The sequence below is a fragment of the Leptodactylus fuscus genome, chromosome 7 (assembly GCF_031893055.1).
Source record: "Leptodactylus fuscus isolate aLepFus1 chromosome 7, aLepFus1.hap2, whole genome shotgun sequence".
Taxonomy (NCBI): Eukaryota; Metazoa; Chordata; class Amphibia; order Anura; family Leptodactylidae; genus Leptodactylus; species Leptodactylus fuscus.
The window spans coordinates 104,801,627-104,826,248 of record NC_134271.1 but is presented as its reverse complement, the minus strand read 5'-3'; the positions used below and the strand labels follow the sequence as shown (position 1 = coordinate 104,826,248).

The window sequence follows — 24,622 nt, the reverse complement described above, 5'->3', positions numbered from 1 at the left end:
AGAACATAATTGATATTTTTGCTTCTCTAGCCCCCTACCCCCCCTCGAAAAGCAGCTGAATGGCACATTTGTTCTGTACAATAGAGGTAGATTTGTCACAGCTGTTTTAGACACTCGATTAAAAACCTGTCTAAAATAAAGCGCATTGTTTGTAAATGTCACTCACAATCCAGAGTACGGTCTGCTAGGATCTCCAAAAAGCCGAGCATAATGCACCCTGATTGTTTAGGCAAAGTATCGCCTGCTGGCAAATGAAAATGCTTTTACTACCGCTACCGGTTCTAAAGATATGTTTCAGGTGGTTGTCTTTGGGTATTTCAAGACTTCATGCCAAGAACGTGTGCACGGTACATCGCCTGAGCACACTGACTCTATGTAATGGATTTCCAGTTAGAGGGGAACAAATATATACAGAAATGTTGACTTTTTAAGTAAATCGGGGTAAAATTCTGGGTGAAGTACTGTCACTATAGTCATCCCTAATGTAAGGACACCTGATGAAGGAGAAAAATAATATATTAATAAACTTAACGTTATATATGTACATGTTCCTTCGGTACTTAATGCTATGTCAGTGAGAGATGGGACAAGGGAAAAGTCTGAAGAGGGCATTAGATGTTGTAAGAAAGTCACCATAACGTCCTGTGCTTATCCACCACATCCACACTCACTCAATGTAATACCAGATACAGCCCATGGACAGAAGTAGCACAAATTATGGAAGAGACACATTTTGTGAAGTCTAAGGCACCAGACAGTCTTTGCTTATAGGTCCTGGAGATAGAAATCTGATACTGGTGGCCGCCATTACCACTGAACTCCATTGGCAGTTTGTGCAGATATTACACATATAGATGACCTGCTTATTGTAATTGGCCAATATTTGGGCGGGTTCTGGGTGCATTCACACGGAGTAACGTGCTGCGTGATTTGGCACGTATACGGCGTGTGAGACTTTGCGTGCCGTAAAAGCTCCCATTGATTTCAACGAGAGCCTGGATCGTATACGTTGCGTTATTTTGCGGCCGCAAAATAACGCGGCGTATATGATCCAGGCTCCCATTGAAATCAATGGGAGCTTTTACGGCGCTCAAAATCTCACACGCCGTATACGTGCCAGGTCACGCGGCACGTTACTCCGTGTGAATGGACCCTCACACCTGCACCCGGTCTCCGCTTTGGATTTCCGTCTTCTGCCCGAGAAACTGGACAAGAGACGGAAACCCAGCAGTGTTTGACCGTGATCATCTTCTGTTCTCCACGGCAAAACATTTTTTTTTTTAACTGGACACAAAGTCCTGCATGTCCAACTTTGGGTCCGGTTAAAAAAAACGGTTTCGCCGCGGAGATGCAGAAGATGCTCATGGGAAGTCACTTTGCAAACCGATTCAAGTGAATGGGTTTGAAAACTGACTGCCGGTTTCCGTCTCCTGTCCAGTTTCTCGGGCAGAAGATGGAAACCAGCAAAGCGGAGAATTTTTTTTGCACTTGGTCTTATATAATAATCTAATTTTCTGAGATAATGACTTTTGGGTTTTCCTTAGCAGTAAGCCATAATCATCAACATTAGCAGAAAGAAACACTTGAATAAGTTCAATCTGTTTGTAATGACTCAATATAATATATGGGTTTCACTTTTTCAATTGAATTAAAAAAACAAAACAAAATGTTTTGATCATATTGTAATTTATCGAGATGCACGAGTATGTATACATGTAACCTTATAGCAAGGTTTCTGCATAGTGCCCCAACTGTTGAGAGATCTACTGAAAGTACTTGCAATACACAGGCAAGAGCCGGAACGAAAGCAGTACATTCCTGGCCATAAGTAGAGGTGAGGACATGCCATTGTTTACTACTTTCCAGTTCTAACAATGTATTGACTTCTCACAGATTATTTCCTCCCAAATCTATGGTTTAGTAAATTGGGAATCACAGCTCTAATAGGAGGGCTGAGCGTCTGACCTTGGCTCTGACTTTGCTAATAAGTCTGTAGTACAGGATGATGGAGTTTTTCTATTAGCCGCACTGTAGGAGATTTAGTGCTAGATCATCTAATCCATAACTGACTGCAGTAAATAGTGACCATATGGTCGAAACCAATTAGAAATTGGGGGAATATACAAAGACATTTCACTGGTTTGCACTCAGATAGGTCCAGTTACAAATCTTCAGTTGATGCCCAGGAGCGTCAAGTTTCATAGCACCTGTATCAAATATCACAACTTTGTCCAATTCACTTGAATGCTGCACTTTTCATAACAGAAATGCAAGGAATTGTAGTGTCTGAATGCAACCAACATAGACATTTGGAGGCTCCACAGGATGGCAGAGCGTAGGACACCCGCAGATATTTATAAAATAAGATAATGCTTTAATAGTCCCACAGTGGGGAAATATTGACCCCTTTAGTTTTAATGGCTCTTATGCAGACTTGTGTCCCCCCAAACTCTTTGTGTAGTCTGATTCCAAAGCCATGTTCCCTTACATTTGCCTGTTATGACTTGCTAATCTGCTAACTGTATGTTACCTAACCTATAAAAATATGGAGAACCACCGAGAGATACGTTACAGTGAGCACCTATTGAATGTACTTCAAAAGCCCATTTGATATGGTTCAGTCGTATGTAATGATGTAATAAATGACTTGCCACAATGGCAGGGAAAACTCAAGGTGAACCCTCATCTAGGGCAGATTTACCCTATTAAATATTCCTGATAGGTCAGACATTTTTGGATGCTTCTAAGATGAACGCCAGGTTTGATGGGGATTCTAGCAAACTTCACTACCAGGGCATTCACATACAAACTCTTTCCGCAGAACAAGAAAACAGCGAAAAAACAATAGAGAGCAAAAACAGGTCAAACCAGTAGCATAGCAATAGGGAGGCAAAGATAGCAGGTGCACCTGGGCTCTGGTGCCTAAAGGAACCCAAAGACCCTTCTCCCATATAAGAGGACACCAGAGTTAGAAAAAGCGCATGGTAGGTGAAGGTCCAGTTACAAATTTTCAATGGATGCCCAGAAGCATGAAGTTACATCTCTGGGTCAAGCACTAGCCCAGGGTTTTACGCTTGTCATGCTAAACACAGAGGAGGGTACTACAATGGCAAAGACAAAATGCTCCTTCTTTCCACTCTGTTGGCTGGCATACATCCTCAGAATGGGACATAAGGGGTAGTAGATGACTGAATTATGAAATAGGTGATGTTGGCCACCTGGGTCCCTTCAGAAGGGTCTGTGTAAGCAGAAGTCCACCACTGGGCACACCCCATGAAAATATTCCTCAAACTTGTAGCATCACATAACAATACACAGTGCAGACTTGTGTGTAAGGCTTGGTGCTGCCAATCAAATATATACAAAAAATGCAAATTGAGCAAATCACCTGAGAATCCCTAAGAAGTTTCAGATCCTTTCAAAGACACTATACAAAGTGTATTCCTAATGTAATTGGAATGTCATTCGTTCCTTTACAGACATTGCACACATTGTGTTCTGCGCAGAAATGTCTTTTATGTCCTATGAGGAGCAGCTTGTAAACAGGTACAGGCTTTGTTCACATTATGCCAATCCATGCAGGATTATTGTGGTGGCTGCCCCAGACTGTCCCTACCGTCGCTTTGTGTTTTGGCACTGTAACTTGCAGCTGGCATTGGCTTTCTGTGGTCCCGCAGAGTATGTGCGTTCAGCATTTCCAGCAGTAGATCGTATACTGGCACCACGTTCTTACACTTCATGCTAAGTAGATGCTCCATTCCTTTGTTACTAAAACAAGCCAAAATAAAATATTAACCGCATGATGGATAAATCCAGAGAGGATTGCTATCTTATCGTTTATGGTCTATGACTTGAACAGTTGGCTAATATTAAAGAATATGTATATGTTTGGTAGCAATTTTTGAAATGTATTTTTCAGTTAAAATAAAAAAGTAGCTTTGCTCACAGTCTTAATTTATAATCTACTGCACATACAGTTACTATGCAGACCTATATGTCTCCATGGTTATAGACTACAAACAAATCCAGGGTAGTCTGGTCCTGCAATCATACTTTCATCTGTCCCCTACTTCTTGTTAACAGCTAGATGACCATGTGAGTGCAGGGTCAGATTACTCAGGCTTTCTAGTCTGTTACAATGGCTGCTAAGACAACATACTGCCGTTTTCACAGCTTTATCATTTGCAGCTCTATTAGCTGATCACACCATGTTGTGAAATAATAGCAACAACTGCTCAGTTAGGGGTGGATGACCCTAGGAATGTAAAACTCCTACAGATGCCAGCAGTGTTCACATTATTATTACTGCTATTATTGTATTGTATAAATCCAAAATGTGCCACTTAATGGTCTTTGCAGGTGAATGGAGGTCTTAGAACACACCTAATGTGAACATCAAACACAGAGCACTCCTGCTAATAGAACTATATTAGGAAATTGCTTAAAGAGGACCTTTCATCAGATTGGACACAGGCAGTTCTATATACTGCTGCAAAGCTGACAGTGCGCTGAACTCAGCACACTATCGGCTTTCCCGATCTGTGCCCGGTGTAAAGCGCTATCGGTCCCTGTACCGTATCGCTTTACAGTCAGAAGGGCGTCTCTGACAGTCAGTCAGGAACGTCCTTCTCAACAGCAGCACCTATAGCGCTGTACTGTGTGAGCAGGGAGGAACGCCCCCTCCCTCTGCTCATAGTGCTCGTCCATAGACGAGTATTATCAGGAGGGGAGGGGGCGTTCCTCCCCACTCACACTCTACAGCGCGATGGGCGCTGCTGTGGAGAAGGACGTTCCTGACTGACTGTCAGAGACGCCCTTCTGACTGTAAAGCGCTACGGTACCGGGACCGATAGCGCTTTACCCGGGGCACAGATCGGGAAAGCCGATAGTGCGCTGAATTCAGTCAGCTTTCCAGCAGTATATGGAACTGCCTGTGTCCATTCTGATGAAAGGTCCTCTTTAAGCTTTCAGTTAAAATTGGGACTCCGTGGTGATGCTACATACTGTAAGTACAACTACAACATACAGCTGAAGATCAGTGCCCAAAGATATGTCTGTGATTCAGCAATGTGGGTCTTACTGCTGTACCGCTCTGACAATGAGCATTAGAGCTCCTCTGTATTGTGATATAGTGGTCCAGGTGATGGGACGCCAACCATCCATAAATGGTACAATTATAGCATTGGATAAGAGTGTCTCTCCCTTTGGCAGACTTGTGATGTTTATGTAGTGCATGGATCCTATGCAATAACATGGGCAGTGTCCTCACTTAGATTCAAGATGCATATCTCCCAACCATCCTGACCCGTGGTCCCAGTTGGCGGGAGGTATGTCCCAGATTCAACTCATCTGCGTCCGGAGAGGACACAGATTGGTTGAAGATAGTGGTGAAGCAGGAGAGGGCAGCTCCTGCCTCACCACTGTGCTCCTGCATGCTCCGACTTCAAGCATTGTAGGCACGATGTGATGATGTCACTCACAAGGTGGCACCCAGAACACTCCGGGAATAGAGATCTGAGACAGAGCAGAAGGGGAGGGAGGAGAGGTGAGTAGCAGTATTTTTTTATGTTAAACTTTGGCAGATGAAGAGAAACATTAATGTTCAACTCTAGTTGTCCCCAGTTTACTGTCCCCCTCTAGTTGCCCCATTTTAGTGTCCTCCACAGCTAACCCCACAGTTTAATGTCCCCCACTAGCTAAACTGGGGTAACTGGAGGGTGTGGGGCAGCTGGAGGGAGATATTAAACTGTGGGTGCACCAGGACAGAGCCTTTATACTGTGGTGTCAATTTGAGGATAACATTATAATATGGGGGCATATAATATTAGGGTGACTGTAGGAGCATTATACTGTGTGGGGAGCAGAAAGAGAAACTGATGGGAATGGGCAGAGTCAATTTTGAAGTAGGTGGGGCTACATTTGCAGCACACCACACTTTTTGCCCCTCTTTCTGTCCTTTGAAAGTTGGGATTTATGAAGATGGCATTACAAAAGGTGCAACCCATGAAAAGCATCCAAATTCAAACTTGAGATTCCTTTTTCAAATCAAACAGAGGTGCTGAATCCATACAGATCCATAAAAACTCTATAATGGCACTGTTTTATGATGACATTTTTCAGCGTTTTATAGAGCTGTATCTTTACAGCACCTGTGTCTGGTGTGAAAAAAGGATGGGTTGTACGCCAAAGCATGTTACCTTTACTATTGTACTGTTGTGGATTATCGATAAAAGAAATATATCATTTACACCTCAAGTTTGGATTTGAATGTTTTTTGTGGGTTGCGGATTTTGTGCTGCCATCTTGGATCGAAGTGAGGACACTGTTTACATTGTTGCGTATGAAGTCCTCGCATTCGGTTTGGCACCCTGACAGCGAGGGATTGGTGTTGGCTGCATCCACTTACTGTTTATTGCCTTCTAGAGTGTTCAGCCTATCTTAGCACAACCCCATAAAGTGAGACTCCTAACAGCCCCTTAAAAACACATACATACCCAAAAAAGTCTGCTGACACACACCCTGGTTATGAGACCAAGGTCTGACTGCAGATTCTTAAACTCCTCTATTATACTATACTATGTACTAAGCCATTAATAGTCATTGGCATAATGGACACCATCTGCAAAACAGCTGATGTTACGTGATCACATGCATGAAATCATTTCTATTATTCTTCAGTGATACTAACTGTAATGGTCTCTGGATTAGTTTCTGTCTTGTGTACTTACCTGGCATGTCTAACATGTGATAAAAGCATTAGTAAATTAGCCAGCCGGGTAGACTGCTGACGGAAAGAAATTCCACTCTTGGCAATGACCCAGACAAGTCCATCAGTGACTGTATTCAATAACTGGTGTAGCTTGCGACTGCTTTCCGACTCCTCCTCTGAAGTTGATAGTGGAAACATGTCTGGAGGTGACAAAGACGAAATTGTGCAATTAATTGAGATGACCCTGTATGAAAACAAGGCTTCATGTCAGCTATACTCTGAAGCATCTGCATACCATGGAGCACACAAAAACTTTGTCTTTTACACCTAGCAGCAGACCAGAGGTGTACCATGAAGATTCCCAGCCCCCGTGCAAAATGCGTACTGGGCCCCACACTTAACATAAACCATCAATAATACTACTGTCTTCCTTTACAGCAGAGGGGGCTCTATGAGACATCAGAGCCTAACTTCTCCCCCAACCCCATGCTGATAACAGTGTCCTCTGCTCCAATGTACCAGAATATTATTGTGCAATAAGGATTTCTGACTGATAGAATGACTTGTCATTGCACACCTATAACATATATAATAGAGGTATTATCAAAGTGGATCTGTCAGCATCTATATAAGATACAGAGCCAAACTTCTAGCAGCCAAACACTGCAAACATTTTTGTGCTACTTGGCAAATGGGTATACTGAAAGACTGAAAACTCCTATACAAGATACAAGTACTATCTGTAATGTACTCACTGGAATTAAGCAGGATGAGCACCTTCAGGCAGAGATATTCACGGTGTTGAAGTTTTAAGTCTCGAAATCTTGAAGTTGTGGCTAGCAGCATATCAAAGATCTCCAATATTCCCTCCACACATTTGCCCTCATCCCTGCAAACACACACATTACGTGTCAACCATATATGATAGCAACACATACATTGACTATAAATAGATTGGTACAAGGCTTGGATCGACCCACAGGTGAATACCCCAGTGGGCCCCTGAGTCATATGGGCCCCAGCCTACTCTAGCATGGTACGGTACACTCATTGTAGTTCATACAGATACTCATTGTTTCGCTTCATAACCAAATTATGTGTCTGTATAATCAGGGCCACCATCAGGAATTTTGGGGCCCCATACAGCCTAAGTGTCTGGCCCTCCCCCCCTCCCATTTTAAAACTACTTTATTTTGCGACATACCCATTATGTATTACATTTCCCTTTATTTAGCAGCATTACAAGGCTTAATCAGATTCTATTTGCAGGTAAAATCTGCTACGTGTGAAAGCGCCTATAGAGAGCCAACACCATCTATAAGAGCCCTCCTAATAAATCCTCAGGGCTTTTTCACATTGCGTTTTTGGCCTCCCTTGCTGGGATACATTGGGAACCAGTCAGAATCAGCTGTCAACTTATCCCTGCACAAAGAACTGGCCATTAAAAAAAGGGGGGGGCCTGCAGTTCTCCATGCAGGTTTAAGTGGGTAGCTGATTGTGACTGGTTACCAACGTATCCCGGCAAGGGAGGCCAAAAACGCAATGTGAACACTCCTTTAAAGTGAAAGTCCCACCCCCAAACAGGCTGCTATGCTAGTAGCATAGCAGCCTACATCATTATTAATACAAAGCACACATACCTTTAGGGGTATTGTGTGCTTTGTAGTTCTCCAGCTAAAAACTTACATATTATATATTATTGCCCCAGTTCCCTCTCCGCAGTGCCGCACACCCGATGCCCCAACAATTCCCCCCATCCACCTTCTAACATCTTTCCATTGCCCCCTGTACCCATACCTCCCAACTTTTGAAGAACCAAAAGAGGGACAAAATGTGCGCGCCGTGGCAAATTTAGCCCCACCCACTGTTATGTTGACTCCGCCCATTCTCATTAATTTTTCATGTGCCCGCACACAGTATAATCCTACTACAGTCACCCGTACATTATATGTCCCCCCTCTATCTCTCCCCAAGCTTCATATACACCCTTCATCTGCCCCCAGTTTCATGTCTCCCCCTCCATCTCTGCCCCCAGATTCATGTCCGCCCGTCCATTTCCGCCCCCAGTTTCATGTCCCCCCCCATCTCTGCCCCCAGTTTCATGTCCCCTCCATCTCTGCCCCCAGATTCATGTCCCCTCCATCTCTGCCCCAGATTCATGTCCCCTCCATCTCTGCCCCCAGATTCATGTCCCTTCCATCTCTGCCCCCATATTCATGTCCCCTCCATCTCTGCCCCCATATTCATGTCCCCTCCATCTCTGCCCCCAGATTCATGTCCCTCCATCTCTGCCCCCAGTGTCATGTCCCTCCATCTCTGCCCCCAGATTCATGTCCCCTCCATCTCTGCCCCCAGATTCATGTCCCCTCTATCTCTGCCCCCAGTGTCATGCCGTCCTCTCCATCTCTGCCCCCAGATTCATGTCTCCACATCTCTGCCCTCAGATTCATGTCCCCACATCTCTTCCCCCAGTGTCATGTCCGCCCATCCATTTTTGCCCCCAGTTTCATGTCCCCCCCCTCCATCTCTGCCCCAAGTTTCATGTCCCCTCCATCTCTGCCCCCCATATTCATGTCCCCTCCATCTCTGCCCCCATATTCATGTCCCCTCCATCTCTGCCCCCAGATTCATGTCCCTCCATCTCTGCCCCCAGTGTCATGTCCCTCCATCTCTGCCCCCAGACTCATGTCCCCTCCATCTCTGCCCCGAGATTCATGTCCCCTCCATCTCTGCCCCCAGTGTCATGCCGTCCTCTCCATCTCTGCCCCCAGATTCATGTCCCCCCTCCATCTCTGCCCCAGATTCATGTCCCCTCCATCTCTGCCCCCAGATTCATGTCCCCTCCATCTCTGCCCCGAGATTCATGTCCCCTCCATCTCTGCCCCCAGAGTCATGTCCCCCCTCCATCTCTGCCCCCAGATTCATGTCCCCCCTCCATCTCTGCCCCAGATTCATGTCTCCACATCTCTGCCCTCAGATTCATGTCCCCCCCATCTATGCCCCCAGTGTCATGCCGTCCTCTCCATCTCTGCCCCCAGTGTCATGCCGTCCTCTCCTTCATCTGCCCCCAGTTTCACGTTCAACCTCAGCGTACACGACATTACACTTACCTTCTCCTTCGTTCCCTCGCAGCTCTCTGCGCGCCTCTCTCTCACTGGTGCACAGTTGTAGACGCGATGTGACGTCATCACATCGCGTCTACAAGCCAGTAGCGGCGGTGGCGAAGCGAAGAGCTGACACAGGTCAGCTCCTCGCTTCAGCCGCATATGTGTCAGCGAGAGAGGCGCGCAGGGGCGAAGCGAGGGGCTAACACAGGTCAGCTCCTCGCTTCGCCGCTGCCGCCGGCTACTGGCCTGTAGACGCGATGGCTGAAGCGAGGAGCTGACCTGTGACAGCTCCTTGCTTCAGCCGCGTATGTCTTCAACTCAGATCTGCGTCCTGTGGATGCAGATCTGAGTTGAAATAGGACATACAATGACTGCTACGGGCCCCAGGGGGCCGGCACACGGTGGCAGGCCAAAACCGGGCCCCCCCCATTTTTCAATTTGGCCGGGCCCCTGACGCCAGTAGCAGTAGTACTGGCCTATCGGCGGCCCTGTGTATAATATACGAGCAGCAGCTTGCCAAGCAGCAGGTTACTGACTGGACCCCAGCAGAGAAACAATTAGAGGCAATGACTATGCCGCAAGCTAGTACTGGAATTGTAGCGGTGGGCCATGGGCAGATGTGGGTGTAGATGTGGGTCAGAATGGATACTATGTCTTCTTAGGGATGCCTGCAAATAGGTAATAAAAGTCTGACTGATGGCGGCCCTTGTGGTCAGACTTACAGCAATAATATCCAACATAGTAGCATAATAAATGAAGTTGGATGAAGACACAGGTCCATCTAGTCCAACCTATAACACTACAGCGTTGCTCCAGATAATTACCGTTAACAATACCTGCTATGTATTGGGATATAAATACTTAGGTCATTCTCCCTTCAAGCCAAACTGCAATGATCCTAGACTAAGTTCCGGTTTTCCAGCTTAAAGACAGGACAGCTCACTGCTGGATTCCTCCCCTATTACAGGTGTACAACTAAAAGAAGGTCCTAGGCCTTTAAGAGAAAGTTTAAACAAATACGGAACAAACTGAGACAAGTAACCACCTTCATTATGAGAACCTGTACTGTGATTTCCCAAATGCTCCCTTTTAGGGATGATTCTTAATAAATATTTACTGGAACATCAGCTGTTGAATCTGCATTGACCCGCTTGTTAACACAATGCCGAGAACGAAGAATATTTTACATAATTCTCAATCACAAGAGGGTTCACGAGAGGAAACAGTGGTTCAACAAAAAAAGACAAAAAAATATATAATTTGCAAGTCATTCAAAGTAAATTGGAATATATTCGGAAAAGCTGAAGAAGCTGCAGTACATTGAGGAGCAAATTAAAAAATAATGAGTCGGCTTGAGCATGCTCTCGCCGTGGTTCTAAAGTGTTTGAAGATTTTGTTATCCTGACATGGAGCTCAGGGTTTTGCCATATGGATCACAGAATCTACTTTTAAGAAGAATGTTTGGTGAGGGGCATTGGTGAGGATTTTAACAAGTGTTGTTTTGAGTGTAAAACGATTTAATAGGATGTTTGTCTGGTAAACAAGTATCTGCTAATAGGAAAAACAACTCCCAATGAAAATAGCAAGAAATCTTATAAAGTGGAAAATACTTTCCTCGAAGCTCCTTGCATAATAATCTTCACATTATGTCACCCTTACTTAAAAGGTTTGTATGAGACTAGAAAAAACAGCTTCTTTTATCCAGACACAGCAGCAATCTTATACTTAGTCTTGTAGCTGGCATTATAGCTTCTATTCACTTGAATAGAGCTGAGCGACATGGCCAAGGTGGTGCAGAGACTGGAAGAAAGCAGCCATATTTTCTAATTTGGTACAGCCACTTTAAAGCATAATCTTCTGCTCATAGTCCAAGTCCACCCACCAACCCTATTTTGTCATATAGCTGTTACCTTTACAACTTCAGTTACTGTCCTCCCAGCTTATGCCATAACCAGACACCATGTTGTCACTTATAATTATGTATCATGGATAGTTAGACTAACCCTACCTCCCAACTGTCCTGAATCAGGGGTATAGTCCAAAATTTTCTATTCCGGGTGGTGGGCTGTATGTCCCAACTTTCTTCCATTCTGTTTCCGGCACTTTGGAGTCAGGCAGGGGAGATGTAATAACACACCGAGTAAAACCAGAGTGTATATGTGGGGGAACGGCAGGGTGAGTATTGCCTTTTCTTTCCATTTTGTTATGGGAGCAATTTGCAGGGAAGCTCTCAATACACTGCAATACACTGCACATTTGTCCCTATTTCAGTTATATGAAAGTTATTTGGTATGATCATCTACTAGTGGCCACAACTATCTGGTCTCTTTGCAACAAACCAATCTTTGTGCCGGTTTCTATAAATCCTAGGGTTTCTTGAGCCGTGACCTGAGGGTCCCCAGAACACAACAACAAGACCTGTTGTTTTTACATCAGAAAAGATAAACTCATTTCAGTCCGTTCCAAGGTGCTTTGCAATGCAGTAAACATTTCTGAGCCACATTTACTGATAGACTGGTTTTCTTTCTGCGGTGAGGTGCTTATCTAATTTATTCCTCCCCCCCTCGCCTCACTACATGGAGTCTGTATGATGACATTCTGCTAGACTTTCTGCTGCTCATAGTGTTCTCTCTCTCTGAGAAACAGAAGGAAAACCTATGTCCACCCTAAATTATATCCCTTTCTCTTTCGCTCAGAGGATACAGCGGGAGCTGTACTGTACTCTACTGGGCATTCATGACTAACCAAGCCTCACAAGAATGCCATGCACAGACATATATATGATTAAAAACCATTATCTGGATCCCTTAGGGTCCATTCACAAGGAGGAAAATGGCGCTTTATTTGGCACTGAATTTTCAGAACTGAAAAAAAAGCCACCCATTGACTAGCGGAAAATTCTGCAAGTGGAAAGAAAAGCTAGCAGAACCCATTGAAATCAATGGGAGGTTTTTTTTTCAGCATGGAAACTTCAGCGCCACATAAAGCGCCATTTTCCTCCATGTGAATGGACCCTAACATTTCATATAGAATCACAGGAGCGCCTGCCTCATGGACCCCACCCTATAACATCTTCATGGTGACAAATCAAAAGACAACTTAAAATGGTGTGTTGTGACAGAAATGGATGAAAAAGTACTAGGGCACCTACAGGAGCTTTTAGGAGAACCCATTCTACATCCATAGGAATTAATATTGAGTTGCCCACTCCTTTGCAGCTAAAACAGCTTCCATATTTGCGAAAGCTTTCTACAAGATTTTGAAGTATGTCTGTAGGAATTTATGTCCATTCATTCAGAAGTGCATTTGTGACACTGATGTTAGACAAGAGGGTCTGGCTCGTAATTTCTGCTGTAGTCCACCCCAAAGGTGTTCAGTGGGGTTCAGGTGAGGACCCTGTGCAGACCAGTCAGTTTCTGCCACAAAAAACTCATCCAGCTATGCCTTTACGGTTTTGCTTTGTACACTGGGGAACAGCATTGCTGGAACAGAAAAGGACCTTCCCCAAACTGTTCCCACAAAGTTGGAAGCATACAGTTGCCCAAAATATCTTGGCATGCCGAAGCATTAAGTAGCCTAAGCCAACCTCTAAAAAAATAAGTCAGGTAATATTCACTCAGCTTTCAGTGGCAATGTGCTTTACACCACTGAAGAAGTTAGACTAGAACTAGTCCAAAGGTCAAAAGATGAATTCCCTGCTGGGCCCCTATAGCAGATGGGCACCATGGCATGTCACAGTATACCCATTGTACTTCATACAGATGCTCAGCATACAGCATTTTAGTCAAGCTATGTGTCTATGTAATATACTGAGTAAATTATTTAAGAAACCACACAGTTTATTTTTATATAATGTAGACATATTGGGCAGCTGAGATGACTTCTAGGTGTCAGTCCAACCATTACTGTTCCTCCCTCGGCCATCTTCTCAACCACGCTGCAGGGGCTCAATAACCAATTATCTTGTAGAATCTTTCTGAGGTTTACTGCTGTGTGAGCAAATACCCCTGGCTCACATAGCTAAGAGGACCCTAATTTTATTTTAATGTAGATTGTGAGCCCCACATAGGGGATCACAATGTACATTTTTCCTATCAGTATGTCTTTGTAGAATGGGAGGAAATCCACGCTAACACGGGGAGAACATACAAACTCCTTGCAGATGTTGTTCCTGGCGGGATTCAAAGGCTGTAATGCTAACCACTGAGCCACCGTGTTGCCCTGAAGAGGACCCTAAATTTATGATGGTGACAATTTAGAAATTTGAGAATGTGTCAGGATATATTTGCGTGTAGCTGTATAGTGAGTTCCTAGAATGAATTTTACTGGTGGGCTCTAGGCACCCAAGTTCAACACTGGCTGATGTTAATAGGAGGAGGTCTGGATCTCTGCAGTTATTGAGTCAGCAGTGCAATGGTGACTTTTATGCACTATGTGTCCCACCACTCAGCAACCAAGACTCTAACTTTATGTAGTCTCTCACTTCATGGTGGAGTTGCTATGGTCCCTAAACGCTTCCACTTTTCAATACTACTACTCACAGTTGGTGGTGGAATAGCTAGCAGTGAAGACATTTCATGAACTCACTTATTGCAGTGGTGGCATCCTATTACAGTACTCCACTGGAATTTAGTGAGATCTTTAGAGTCAGCCATTCTTTCACAAATGATTGTAAAGGTGACTACATAACTAGGTGCTGGATTTCATATACCTGGGACAATGGGACTGAATGAAACCTGACTTCAATGACTAAACATGAGTCTCAACAATTTCCTCCATATAATGTTTCTGTGACAACTGTGACACTTGCCAATTGCTGGAACAAAGTGGCTAGGGTGCTCAAAAGTGGAGGGCTGCTTGTTTTATGTTAGCCATTGGGATGGTGGCATAGCCAGCCATCATCATCAATGGCCAGTCATGAGGATATGACACTATGGGAAGTAAGCAAGACTTAATGAATCAGGAGCCAACTACTGGAGTCATCCTTTGGCTCTGTGTACTTGCTGCATATATTTATTACATTTCTTGGTTTTATTCCTTAGCAATAAGAATGTATCAGAGGTTGAGCAAAGAAAAATACATAGCATTTATTTGTTCATTTAGACCCCACGTAAATGCCATGATTTTCTTGGAAGGCCTTACATAGACTAAATCATTAGCACCATTCAAGAAGTTGTGACATTTAGATTTCAGGAAAAGAAAACCTTCTAAGGACTCTTGAAAAACATTAAGCTCCTTTAGAAAAATTTTGCTTAAGGTTCTTGATACAGACAAGGGCTAGCAAGTCTTCACACCTTCCCTAAATGATTCACTAAGAAATCACAGGGTAACTAATTTAAATAGTTGCACAATAACATTTTAGAGACTTGACAAATTTCTATCTTAACCCATTGATAAGATGAAGAGAAATACAAAGTTCATTTCAATATACTAGGACTTACCTGTCCAGAGCTAGATCGGGGGCAAAGATAAGTTTTCCAGGTTGATCAATTGAACGCCACATCAGTCCCATCATCAAAACCTCCAGCCAGCAGCTTTCCAGTAGTCGAACTTGATCATAGAGACTCAACTCTATAAAGCCTGCAAAAGCAACCAGTCTTCTTCACCAAACTATTTGTATCCACTTATGACATGGGCACCATAAAGTCATACCCTAGGATGTTTGAGAATACAGAGGGAAGAAGCACTATTTGTGTTGGTCTATACCCTTTTTCCATGGGTTCCTCTAAGATGGGCATAACTGATATTCTCACAGAGGTTCATCCGCAACAAAGAAAGGGGAGTTCAACTGTATGGAGAGCAATGCAAACCACCTCTCCTACAAGGGATGTGATGAGGGACAAGTTATAGGGATAGCAAATATGCACTATGAAAAGGAATAAGTGAAGTCACTGTAGTGCAGGGGTATTAAACAGGAGTTGGTACTAAAGGGGATACAGTCTATTTACAGGGACTTGTCACCAGGAAAATGCAATGCAATCTGCAGGCATCATGTTATAGAGCAGGACGAGCTGAATTCATTGTTATATAGTTTAATGAGTGTCATTTAGCCACTGAAATCCCTGCTCTTTCTATGCTGAGAAGTCAGGAAGGAAGTCCTATTAGTGACTGACCGGTATCTCTGTATGTACCGTCATAGAGGGAGCGCTGTCAGTCACTGACTGGACTATATAAAAATGATAAGTTGTACTGGATCTTTTCCCATAAAATATATTAACCTCCACAATTCCTCTTGCTCTTTACCATGTTACCTGCAGATTACACCGCATTTTACTGGTGACCAGTTCCTATGGACAGTCACCAAATATTAAAAACAATATTAAAAAGGCATATCGCTAGAATGCCATTACTGACAGGTCAGTGGTGTTCTCACTTCCAGGACCTGCACTCGACTTCGGAATGAAGGAGCAGCAACACTCGAGTGCTGATTCCCCCTGAGTTGTCACCCTGCCGGCTACTCACTGTACAGGGAACTACAGCACATCTCCATTCACTTAAACTCCAGTCCCTTTAGTTTTTATTATCAGTTGGAGCCATAGAGGTCAGACTCCCACTGCTCAGAAGGTTGTAGGATATCCTAGCAATACGATATGGAGTATTATCATCCCAATGCTAAATTTCAGTAATGTTATAAAATCCAGGGTGCTCTTTGTCTAAAGAGATTGCATCATACCTGGGATTTTCTTGGCCCAAGCGATCATGTGAACCAGCTCCTTATCGGCAAGTTTAGTTAGAGACATCATCATGGAAGCCTCAGTGAAGGGCTTACAGGGACGGTTCATCAGTAGAACATTTGGTGGCTCAGCTTCAATAAGTGATAAAACAAACTGTTCTGGGCCAATGGAGCATGGAAGAACTTCTTTTACACGGCCTATGGTTTCGATGACTTTTTTGTTTTTTCCAAAACAATGCATCTGTTCCTCAGAGTGACGGCGATGGCGTATGATGCGATACCCGCAACGCTCACGTCTAGTTCCTGGTAACAAAATTGAAAATTATTTAAAAACCTGTTGATGTAAAAACTTTCACTGTAACCTTCTTATAGGGCCAAATTCAGCTGGGGCAAGTCAAAAATACCCTGGGTGCCAACCCTTGAAAATATGATAGATGGAAGTTTCTAGTAGGTTCTATGTAGTTCATAGAACTTTGAATGTAAACTGTCGGTTCTTGGAATTTGCTGAGATCATTATAGTATATTGGATTTTAGTACTGTAAGTATTTCTGCAAACTCCCAGGTCACACTGGTTTACCACAAAATAGTAAAACATATTACTTTGATTCTTCAAGTATCTTGCCCGCCAAAGCAAATATTAAAATGAGTCCCCATTATGAGGCAAGATTTTGATACCCAGGGCAAAAGGAGGTTAAGATTATTCGTCCTTGGGCCAATAACAATACAGTTCCTCTAGATAGGGGAGTTCTTGCCTCCAATAGTAAAGGAGAAGGGACCAGTTAGGAACGAGTCCACTTTCTTCACCAGGCACCAAAGCAGCCACAAGGGCTCCCTCTATGGTATGTAGACACTTTGGTCTTGTCATTTTTATGTCAATAGCCATTTGGGGATGGTGTAGAAAGCATTTTTGTTTTACTCTTTAAGTTATATGCTAAAATGTCTCCATATAGGAAATAAAAGAGATAGTGATAATGCAACACAAAAGGAAAATCTCACCACATTTCATCATCCCCACTTCAAAGCATTTGCGCAGGCGACATGCTTGGCAGCTCTTGCGCCTGTTTTTGTCTATTGTGCACTGGTTTGTGGCAGGGCAGATGTAATCATTGTGTCCTACATGGAAAAAAAAGAAGAACAGTGTAAAAGTTATCACTAGTATCCTAATACATCAAAGCACAAAAGCTGAATTGTTCATAACACTTGCCAAAATGTCAAGGTTTTTGTAGTCAACCCCTTTGCTTCAGAATTGTGCTACATCGCACACAATCTGTAAGTAACGTGTTCTCATCAGTTTATCTGACGTTCTGTGCTAAGGCCCAATTCACATCTGTGTTCGGGCCATTCTGTTCCCCTATCTGCATGAAATATGTGGAGGGAAAAGTCCTGCAAGGCGAACTCATCTCTCCACATTTTTCATGCGGAAATCAAGTGGAAACCACACAGACCCCATTATAGTCTATGGGGTCTGCAGGTTTCCTTAGGTAACAGCTTTTTTATGTGGATAGGTTTCCATTCAGGGGGTCCCCAAGTGGACTCCCCGAATGGAAACGCAAACGTAGATTAGAACAGTGCCTAAGATATATCATAACCCCAGATGTATTTTAGCCTCTTCTGAGGATAGGCATATCACATACAGTAGACAGTCTATAGATTGCGCTGAGCTGAGCAGACATCTGTGCTGTCGACTCCATTACAGATTTGATCAAATGTGTCACAAATAAGAAGCTCTACCAGTTTTCAATACTCTAAAAGGATATATGTAGTGTCTAAAACAACCACTCCTTTACCAAATCTAATTTTACAATACAAAGGAGGATAATTATTATGCATTGTACAGTAGTTTTCATTTGAAAAGTTGAATTTTTTTTTTTTTTTTGCACAAAAATTTGAGAATTTTTCTCTTTTAGGCTGAGGCCCCACATAGTAAAATGCAGCAGTTATTGTTGCAGCTTTTGCTACGTTTTTATGAGCCATAGCAGGGAGTGGATTGAGCAGAAGGTAGAAGTAGAAGAACTTCCTAGATATTTCCCATTCCCTTTGTAGCTTCAGCCTTACACTGACCTCGTCCATTGTTGTTGGCATGGCCATCATCCCCATCAGATTTATGATCATTTACACCCGTTCACTGGTATAAATCTATGCCAGCTACAACCCTATGAAGGCTACATCAGATATTTGAGGAGGAATGCTCCGTTCCATACATAAGGCACAGCCTCTGTCAGTGTAAGAGATATGAAACTGTTGAAAATGCCAGTCTTGTGGTTTTTGCCTAATGCAAGCAATGTCCTGGACAAGAGGGAGTTAAAGAAAAAAATCGGCATTGCTGTACAGAGCTGCCAGTCGGTGGAGCATAGTAAGTGTGGCTGGCATCCTTATCTTGGTTCTAGCATATATAATAGCTAAACATTGTCTCTACCATTTCAAATGTTCCTGTGTAAAGTCTGAACAAGGCTCTGATGTTTCTAATTACAGCTCTTGGAAGTTCAGAGAAATCCACAGGTGTAGAGCTGCTCTTCAGAGAAACAATAACTATAGATAATGTCATCTCTTCGCCCTTTTCAAGGATTCATTACTAGAAACTTTAAAGTGCAAGGCTCTATACCCAGTACAGGACTGCCTTACACAATGGATGAATTCAACCAACCAACCCAGTATTAAACCATATACTGTATTAGGATCTTAGATGTTTATAAATTATACCTAGAGAAATTAAATTAGTTCCAAATTTGTCAAAAGGTTCAGAATCTGGGGAATCCATAACTTTTGGGATAATTTATCACAAAATACCTAAAATGCCACCTACATCTGAATAATATGTCCTTAGCCCAGATGGGCTTTCCCATAATGCTTTGCAGACAGCCCTCTGGCAATTATGAGGCACCACTTCTCTGGAATGCTCTACCCCAGACAATCAGAATAACTTCCAATTTCTACAGCTTCAAGCGCAAACTTGAGACACATCTATTCAGACAGGCCTATCACAATTCCTAATGTAAATCCTTAAGTAGTTAGTCTCCCTAAAATGTACCCTTCTCTGTTCCATAGCTTTGTCCATAGGATCCTGAATTCTTATAGTTTACCTTATTATCTTATTACCTTATCTTAAACGTCACAGGACACTAGTGGTTTGGTTATGGTCTACTGACCATAGTTTGGCTGTTGCACAACACCATCTTTAAAATTGAGGATACTGACAACAATCAGCTATCTAAAGAATATAGCTGTTACCAGAATATGCTAACTGTATTATAGTTTAATTGTATAGTATAGATCAGTGGTTCTGAACCCACAGTACGCATATGCCACAGTATGCACCACAGCTGAGAACCACTGTCCCCCTTGCTTATGATGAATGCTTTCACATGGCCATGGTCTCAACCTCACCTTAGTAGTATAATGACTGCTTCCATCACTACTGATGGAGGTGTTCATTGCAGATACAAGAGTCCCGGGGAGTGAGCGTTGACCTGTCTTCATTGCTCTACACTCTGCTTCCCATTTCCTCTCTGCTCAGGGTGCCAAGTGGACAACAATGAGTGTGGGGGCCATTATATTACATGTGAGGATACTGAGGGGACCATTGCACTACATGTGGGGGAACTGAAGCAACTATTATACTACATGCGGGGGCACTAAAGGGACCATTATACTACCTGTGAGAGCATTGAAGGGGCCTGGTATAGACCATATAGTATAATATTGTACTGGAATATCCTATGTACTGTAGCGTGTAGGATATGCAATATGTCCATCATGGAAATGCACTTATCTCTTTATCATGTCCCATTGCATCCTTGATCACTGTGACTAACCTGTGACTAACCTTTGGGCCCAATCAATTTCTCACAGTATTTCTGTCACCTATTATTAAACCACTGTAAGATTCTGTGAATTACAGCAAATTATTTGATAAACTGCAAATTTCAGAATTATAAATAAAACATCTTAAATTACAGGTAAGAGCTAGACCTTCAAACCAGCCAGCTTATTTCAACACACTGTGATTTTTGACCGAAGTTCACGTAATGAGAGAGACGTTCACCAAGCACAAATCGTTATTAAGCGTTGCTAACAATGTGAATACATTAATTACAAAAGAACACTTGACTCCACGGAAGAAAATGTCCTAAATCAACCTCAGCAGCAAAGATTTACATGAATGCAAAGCAGTAACAAACAGACCTTGAATGCTTCTCTTGAAAAAAGCCTTGCAACCTTCACAAGACCATACGCCATAGTGGTAACCAGAGGCGTAATCGCTGCATACCGCACAGAAGTGGGTATCTCTCTTAGAACCGGGGTTACTTCCAACATGGTTTGTGCATTCAGCTCCTACAGATTTTCTCTTCATGGTCTCTCTGCAAGAAAAGTAAAATTAGGTGGAACAATATCTTGTAGATATAGAAAGGGCAGCAGAAATGCCACCAACACTCGATGCACCTTATGATAGTCAAATACTTTGATCCCTTCTTTTTTATCTGGATTGTTCTTTTCTTGTTTACGTGACTTCACAACATCCAGCATAGGCACTGCTTTAAGATAAACAGGATTTTCTGTGGTCCAAAGTCCAGAAGACATTGTGCCAATTTAGGTGTGGCCAAGGAAGGTGCCCCTGTGCCAACATCAGTCTGGAAACTTTGAATGTAGTGCAATATATTCACTAACATAATGGGAATCTATCAAACATTCACAGCAGTAATGAATAGGGTCTTCAGAAGGACCAAGACATGATATCGGGTAGCACGGTGGCTCAGTGGTTAGCTGGAGTCCTGAGTTCGAATCCTCCCAAGGACAACATCTGCAAGGAGTTTGTATGTACTCCCTGTGTTTGCTTGGGTTTCCTTCGGGTACTATGGTTTCCTCCCACACGCCAAAGACATACTGACTGTAGATTGTGAGCCCTATGCGTGGGACAGTGACTGTCAATGTCTGTAAAGCTCTGCAGAATATGATGGCGCTATACAAGTAAGCATAATAAATAATAATATTGACAGTAGTGTACCTATCTTGTCTCCAACAAGCTGAGAAAATCTTTACTCAGCCTTTCTAGCTCCAACAACCATCACTTTACATACAAATTGAAAGTTTCTAATTCATGACAATTAAAGTGCACCTCTAGTTATAAACAACTTGTCATATATGAATAGTACAGGTTAATATATGAAACTTTGTAACATATCTTATTAGAGAAATATGTTGCCTTCTCCACTTTTCAGGCTGAGTTACTTTCTACATATTGTATAAGCCTATGAAGAGTGGACCAGGATGGAAAAGACACTCAAATAATTGCTGTTTCTATACTCTGCTATTCGGTGCACTTTTAACACTACTAGGTTGTAGATAAGAGGCTACTAGTGCACTTAATAAGGCAATAAATCAATTATCTACCTGGCAGGATAATCCTACTCCACCCCTCTCATCTCCATGAGGACTGTGTGTGAGTACAGAGACAAAAATCCAAGCAGGAGAACAAATAAAAATGTGGTGAAAGACTCAGATATCCTTTATATCATATATTACAAAGTTTCTTATATTCGCATGTACTATTCATTCATGAAATGTTGTTTATAACTGGAAAAAAAAGAAGAGAAACATTTACTAATGATGAATTCAATTTAAATAAAAACAGAAATGTATTTGTATTAAAGGGGCTTTCACAGTAGGGGCCACTGTGGATTTTATGCTGTATAGAGGCCACTAAGTGACATTATACAGTGTGAAGGGACCACTGTGAGACATTATACTTGGTGAAGGGGCAACTGTGGAACATTCTACTATATAGAGTCCAAAATGTGCATCTAATTTTAGGACATTTTTTAGATGCTCCTTATTACCCCAAGATGGCAAAAATGTTAAGTTATCATCTGTGCTTTGGTTTCAACAACTACTTTCCCTGAGGATGTCTAGAAATTATAATTACCTTTGTCAAGTATTGTCTGGATATTGGCTCTACGTCACCCATTACTCTTTTGATAAGCTTTGAATTATAAGGGTTTTGTCCAGAAATGTAAAAAAAAAAATTCACACATATCATGGAATGGGCTAAAAAAAAACTGCATACCCCTTGTATATGACTTGCTGCCCAGTGGCACCACTCAGATGGTTCCTGCCAGTATCTGTTTATTTCCCTGTAGAGGTGACGTGCCAAACATTCACTCAATGGTCATGTACCATACAAGCCAACATGACTGCTGAGACCAATGATTGCCTTCGGTGGTGGTGTGCATATACGGCAGGTTAGTATACAGAGACCGGAGGAATCACCAAAGCGGCTGTACTGGAGAGGCGCAGTGTTGATCATGTGAGTGTAGGTTTTCTTTTTTATTTTATAACATTGCCTAATCCTTGACAATTTTTCTTTAAAGTCCAGACAACCAATGTAAATACAGTCCTATGAAAAAGTTTGGGCACCCCTATTAATCTTAATCATTTTTAGTTCTAAATATTTTGGTATTTGCAACAGCCATTTCAGTTTGATATATCTAAATGAGGTTTATTGTACTAACAGAAAATGCGCAATATGCATTAAACCAAAATTTGACCGGTATGCCATGACGAAGGAACCAGTAGCGTTCCGAAACGCGTAGCATCGTTAGTCAGCTCCATGCACGTGTACCTGCCACCTCGGTATGCTGAATGAAAAATATTTTAGATGAACAAATAAAAGCTACATTTTAAGGATTCTTGGAGACGCTGGATTCATTTCGAGATTTCCATTCTCTTTGTATCAGTTCCTGAGAACAGCTGTTCAGTGGGGGCACCGGATGTCAGATCTCCACAGATTTGATAATAGTGACTTATATTTAGGATAGATCATCAATATTTTTTTCCTGTTAAAACACTTTAATCTATTTAAAAAAATGTTGTAGCATTTTTTGCTCTTAAAGAAATATGAAAAATGGGAATAACAGACAATTTTACTCTCCTTTTTTGTTTACATTTTCACAGATATTAAAATAAAGAAAATATGCAAAAATAAAAACATAAAAATGAAGCCCTATGTGTCATTGAAGAAAGACACAACAATTATATGAATAACACCAAAGAAAAAAATGTTAAGTCCTCAAAACTGCATGTATAAAAAACCCAAAATTATGTTCAGTATTGTGCCAAAGAAAATAGCCCGATCCTGAAGTGGTTAAGAAGAGCTGAACTGTGGCACAGTACTGAGTCTACTCTACACAGGAAGCAGAAGGACTTTGCTCTTCACTGGGCTTTTCATAGACTTTTGATGATGAAAGTAGGTAAGTATGTTAGTGATAGCGGTTTGGGTGGGTAGAACAATATTTTTCCCAAGTGACTGATCATAACACTAATCTATAGGTCTAAATTGCCTTGTTCTCACCTGTTTATTGGCATTATGTGTTCTTCTGGCTTGGCTTCAAACCATGGACTCCTTGGTGGCTCTGCATAGAGCAATGAGGACTGGCAATGTAAAGTCACAGGGGACATATGTTCTGGAGCTGTCCATAGTACACTTGGGCTCATAGTCTGTCTCATTACAGAGCCCTCAGAATCACTAGAATTTCCAGGAACATTATAGTTTAGCACAGATGGGCTGCAAAATGCTAAAGAAGAGTAGTCATGCCGGTTATCCATGTATGAAGAAGGAATGTACACTGGACTCTGGTCAACTGGCATGAGGTTCTGATTGCCATTGTACTCAAGAGCAGACGGCAGACCAGATGGAGAACTTTTGATCTCTGCTTTCGAGTGTCCAATATGCTGCATTGGCTGCAACTGAGAAAATTCCTTGTGCATGAAAGTTGACATGTTGATCGATGATGGGTAAGACGTGTTACTTAATACCACATAGTTTCCTAGAAGAAATAAACAACATTAAACATGAATTGGCTGCCATCAATATCACAGGAACACAAAAGATTGAAGGCAAAGGAAAAAACCACACAGTCTAGCTAGTCTGCCCTTATAGTATTTACATTTTACCTTATCTTAGCATAGACATGTCTTTATTCCAGGCACACTACATTCACTTACTGTAGATTTCACCTCTACATCTGCTGTTCCAAGACTCAACTACTCTTGTTGTTGTTATTGTTCTTATGTTTAGTTTCTTAATAAAAAAAAAAAACACCACCTTCATCAACCTTACTTATACCTGTAACATATTTC

The 24,622-nt window shown here is 42.4% G+C and overlaps 1 protein-coding gene across 1 annotated transcript; it reads right to left on the bottom strand.

Moving 5' to 3' along the window:
• Positions 1-1,702: 1,702 nt before the first annotated feature.
• On the bottom strand, positions 1,703-24,262 carry ESR2 (estrogen receptor 2). Its single transcript, XM_075280823.1, has 8 exons — positions 23,835-24,262; positions 20,672-20,847; positions 17,486-17,602; positions 16,490-16,792; positions 15,258-15,396; positions 7,465-7,598; positions 6,729-6,909; positions 1,703-3,768 (listed from the first exon to the last, which is right to left on the bottom strand). Exons 1-8 carry the CDS (start codon positions 24,260-24,262, stop codon positions 3,585-3,587), a joined length of 1,662 nt encoding a protein of 553 aa, XP_075136924.1. The 3' UTR covers positions 1,703-3,584.
• Positions 24,263-24,622: the final 360 nt, after the last annotated feature.